The 4,888-nt window shown below is 45.6% G+C and overlaps 1 protein-coding gene across 1 annotated transcript in view; it reads right to left on the reverse strand.

The window, feature by feature from the left end:
- Window positions 1–542: 542 nt before the first annotated feature.
- kcnj19b (potassium inwardly rectifying channel subfamily J member 19b) overlaps window positions 543–4,888 on the reverse strand; it is a 12,207-nt gene continuing 7,861 nt past the window's right edge. Inside the window, exons 2-4 of the mRNA XM_076298729.1 lie at window positions 2,188–2,404; window positions 899–1,261; window positions 543–862 (exon numbers count right to left, since the gene is read on the reverse strand). Coding sequence (XP_076154844.1) covers window positions 543–862; window positions 899–1,261; window positions 2,188–2,404 — 900 coding nt within the window. The remainder of the gene's footprint in view (window positions 863–898; window positions 1,262–2,187; window positions 2,405–4,888) is intronic.

The raw sequence follows: 4,888 nt of genomic DNA on the forward strand, positions 1-4,888 counted from the left end.
CTGTCAGTGTGCAAAATGTCGCAAATGAACTGAAAAATGGGCTCCCATTGATTCAGCTGGCAGCAGTACAAATACACCAACAACACAGTATAGCTCTTCCCTCTCTGGGAGCATGTTAGCCTCCAAATGAATACAGATGCACTGCAGTTTCAAGCTCTAAAGGCGCTAATGTACTGATTGTTGTCTTAGAGTAAAAAGCATACCATGACATTTAAATAGTAATTTACTATAATAGCTGTAGTAGCAAAAGGATGGACAGAAAGTGTGACAGAGAGTGTACTTAGTACTGAGTGTACTAAGAAGTGGAAATCAAGAAAAAGGTCAGGAAATAATATATCACAGTTAAATTCCAAATGACTAATTTCTTATTTGTGTGTGTGTGTGTGTGTGTGTGTGTGTGTGTGTGTGTGTGTGCGTGTGTGTGTGTGTGTGTGTGTGTGAGGGGGGGGGGGGCCCTGCTGATTTGTTGATTGCTTAAATGTCCCGCTTGGTCACCCACTGATGAGCCAAGGGTCAGAGTTCACTCTTCCAAGACTCCAAGACTAGCGGTCTGCGTTCATCCTGCGCAGTTTCGCAGGCAAGTTGTCCTCCGGGCGGCCCCCTGCAGTGGCCATGGGGTTGGGGCTGGGCACGGAGGCCAGCGGGAGTCTGTGCTGGTCGTGCTCCCCCCTCTCCCCTCCACCGCTGACGCCACCACCCCCACCACCAGAGGGGTGCGTCTCTGACCCGGGCTTGACCACCGCCCGTAGCTGAAGCTGCAACTGCTCCTCAGCCTCCGCCGGCTGGCACGGGATGGAACCAAGGCGTTGGACCCTTAGGGGCAGGTCGCCCGTGCTGTACGCCTTCTCCGTGGGTGGCGCTCCTCCACCTCCACCTCCACCTCCTCCTCCTCCTCCACCAGGTCTCAGACTCTCTTTCCCATTCCTAGAGCTCATCCTCTGAAGCTTACTGGGGAGCCTCCCTCCGCCGAGCCCCTGCTCTTCGAAGTGGGAGACCCCGCCCAGGGAGAAGATGCGCTCGCGGCGACCCCGCGTTTCCCCAAAGCTCGGGGACAGGGGTGTGATGGGCGCCGGAGAGGGCAAAGAGGTGTTCTCCTCCTGCTCCTTGACGCTGAGTGGCGGCGTGTTGACCTCAAACGTGTTGTGGAACTGGGAGTAGTCGACCCGGAAGAAGCCGTCCTCCAAGGACATGACGGGCAGGAAGCGGTGACCCCACAGCACCTCGTCCTCCGTGTAGGACGTACGGGCCTGACATGTCATACCTGAGAAACAGAGAGATAGAGAGGGGTAGGGTGAAAGAGAGAGAGAGAAAGAGAGAGGGAGGGAGAGGGTGGTCAGAATAAGAATAACAGCTTTGGCTATGCAAGTGTGTATTTGTCATGCCAATAAAACACTTTGAGATTATTTTCTTTTGTAGGGACACTTTATTTATTTGTTGTGCCGAATATATTAAGGTCAAACTAACAAAGCCCAATGAGAGAGAGAGAGAGAGAGAGAGAGAGAGAGAGAGAGAGAGAGAGAGAGAGAGAGAGAGAGAGAGAGAGAGATGAACAGATACAGTGCCAGTGGGAGAGACCGTGAGAGGCAACAAACTCTGGTTTGTTTAACCATTAACCATTATCATGCCATTAAACCATTAGAACATTTAATACATGGAATCCAAAACATGCATGCTGCCTTGACATGAAGAGAAAGGGAGAGAATAGAAGAGAGAGAAGAAAGAGCGAAAGAGAGAAAGGCTGAGAGAAAGAGACTAATGGACCCTGGTGGGTGGTCTAAATGCCTGTTTGGAGTGGATGATAAGAGGTATGAAGCACAAAATCAAATCTTATCACAGTGTGATTATTAAAGCCATTATGGTGAGACACCTTAATTGCCGCAGTGCATTAAAGGATGTATTTTGCTACTTTCCTGCACCTGAGAGCACTTGTTAAACTGTTCATTCGGGGGGTTTTTGACGGTGGAATTATTAAGGAGTGAAGTTATTAAGGTTTTCACAAGTATCAGAGGTTATTATGTTATTAAGTTTGTTTGACATTTCCCCACAGCTTTGTGTGTGTGTCTGTGTCTGTGTGTGTTTGGGGGGGTGGTTGGGGGGATACTTTGCCACCAGTTTACTCATCCAATTTTGTACATCTCTGCATCCTATGCAGATTCAGGTGTGCCGCAGCCACTCAATCCCCCTCACCTGTGGTCTCAACAATGCCCTCCAGAATGACGACAATCTCGAACTGCTCGTTCATCAGCGAGCGCTTGGACAGGTCGAAGAAGGGGCTCTTGGGATTGATCTCGTGGCAGATGGTGAGAGGTGAGACCAGGAAGAGCTGGTCTGCACCTGTCCCAAAGCCCACGTCCAGCTCGCGCTGGTCCAGCGGCAGGAACTCCCCCTCAGGGGTCTGACGAGACTAGAGATGGAGAGAGAGAGAGAGAGAGAGAGAGAGAGAGAGAGAGAGAGAGAGATGGAGGAAAAGAAAAAAGAGAGATAGAGTAAGAGAGAGATGGAGGGGGAGAGAGATAGAGTAAGAGAGAGATGGAGGGGGAGAGAGATAGAGTAAGAGAGAGATGGAGGGGGAGAGAGAGATGGAAGAAAAGAGGGAGTATAGAGAGAAAAAGAAAAAAGAGAGATGGGGAAAAAGATGGAGGGGGGAGAGAGAGAGAGATGGAGTAAAAGAAAAAAGAGAGAGGGTGTATTGAGAGAAAAAGAAAAAAGAGAGATGGAGGAAGAGAGAGATGGAGGAAGAGAGAGATGGAGGGGGAGAGAGAGATGGAGGAAAAGAGGGCGTATTGAGTGGAAAAGAAAAAAGAGAGATGGAAGAAGAGAGATGGGGGAGAGAGAGAGAAAGAGACATGAAATAAAATGTTACCATTTATGACTTAATCTGTGAGGTGAGTAAAGGTAAATGACATTGAGCAGAAGAGAACAACAACATCATATTTATATATCTAGTATATATAAATATGCTATATTAATCACCACTATGTGGATACTGTTTTTAGAATTGATTTAGATTAAGTGTTAGTTAGTATAATTTGTATTTTTGTAATTTGTATTTTAGTATATTTTTATATATTGTATTGAGTGTTAGTATAATTTGTATTTTAGTATATTTAGCATATTCTTTATCTTCTACTGTCCTTACTGCTTAGTTGTGTTTTTATATTATATACTTTAATTACTCTTTCTGCTGTTAAAGAATGTGTTTGTGTTGTATGTATGCTGCTGAAACCTTGAATTTCCCCTAGGGATCAATAAAGTATCTATCTATCTATCTATCTATCTATATATCTAGTAAGTATTTTACAGTGAAGGGGGAACCTCAGAAGTAGTAAGTATTTTACAGTGAAGGGGGAACCTCAGAAGTAGTAAGTATTTTACAGTGAAGGGGGAACCTCAGAAGCCTGGCCCTGCCCACCTGTGTCTCAGCTCATTTTAATCTCATTGACCAGGTTGGTGGGCCAATCAGCAATGAGAGAGGATGCTGTTAGTGTGAAAATCAAAAGAGCAGACGTAAACGGTAGCAGAAACAACTGCAAACTGTAATTTTATGCAGTAGGCTAAAGGTAAATATATTGTTTCCTGACTGCCAATGCTGTTTATTAGTTTGTGAAGGTTAGGCTAGGTTAGACGAAGTAGGAAGTAACTTTAAGAATCTCTAATCAATGTGATTGGTTAAGCTGGACCAATGATACCATGACAATGATTGGAAACATTTTCCAATGGAGACTACCCAGACTCTCTTCAACAAAGTACTTGAGTCTGATATCAGGCTAGAACCTCACTACTACCACCACTACCAATGTGTAGCACCCACCTGGGTGAAACATGACAGACATTTTGTACCAGAACGCTCATCACATATACCAGCTTGAGGTGGAGAGTGAGAGAATGAATCAGCCAATTACACTTAGCGGCTGATTAGGGCGATGAAATGACTGAGCCAGGTTGGGAATTTAGCCAGGACACCAGTTAACCCCCTACTCTTTGTGATAAGTGCCATTGGATCTTTCATTAACCTCAGTGGGGTCAGGACTTTGCTTTAACCAGCGACTTTCTAATGAGGAGACACAGCACTCAAAAAATCCTCCATAGAAATGCATGGGGTTAGTTTGTAACGCAGTTGTCTACACATATCCCACCCCTTCCGTGGCAAAATGTGTACATGTGAATACATTGAGCCAATCATGTGGTGTGATGTGAATACATTGAGCCAATCATATGGTGTGTTGTGAAGACATCGTGCCAATCATGCATTTTGATCCTGCCGCTGGAGCAAGTTTGGTGTAGTGAAGCCTTACGCATGCGCATTTCTACCGAAATAGATGCCCGAGAACTGCCCAAAAAGCGTTGCAATATGGCCGCCGAGTGGAGGGACTTGCCTAAAAGGACTTTGCTTTAACGTCTCTGAAGGAGCCCGCTGTCCCCGTCACTGTACTGGGGCATTGTGACTGTCCTATGACAAGAGGTCAGACTGTCTGTTACTAAATCACCAACACCACTTCCAGCAGCAACTTTGTTTTACCAAGAGGTTTCCCATCCAGTACAGAGTCCAAGTCCACATCTACTTAGCTTTCATTAGTCATTCAGCAGAGACAGGGTATCCGTTTGTCTGGCTGTTGACGACCAAGCGAGACAGACATCAAATCCACAGCTTTAAGACATGATCCATTAATTATTTAATTTTGCTTTAATTCTTCAACTAAAACTAGTGTTGTAAAAGCGTTGTAAAAGGATGAATATTGTTACTGCTTGTATTCTGTACGCAGACACAGAATGTAGCTGATCAAAGTCAACTCAGAGAAAGCGACCAAACTCCTTTAGAATGCTCTGTTCTCCTCCTCTCTGGATTCGGAATGTCTGTCTGTGGTGGAGAGTTTAGTTTGGCGTTCCC

Source organism: Alosa pseudoharengus, unplaced genomic scaffold, assembly GCF_046254945.1.
Source record: "Alosa pseudoharengus isolate Yale_2024_CS ecotype anadromous, Long Island Sound unplaced genomic scaffold, YU_APseudo_1.1 YU_APseudo_1.1_scf_21, whole genome shotgun sequence".
In the NCBI taxonomy this organism is placed as follows: Eukaryota; Metazoa; Chordata; class Actinopteri; order Clupeiformes; family Clupeidae; genus Alosa; species Alosa pseudoharengus.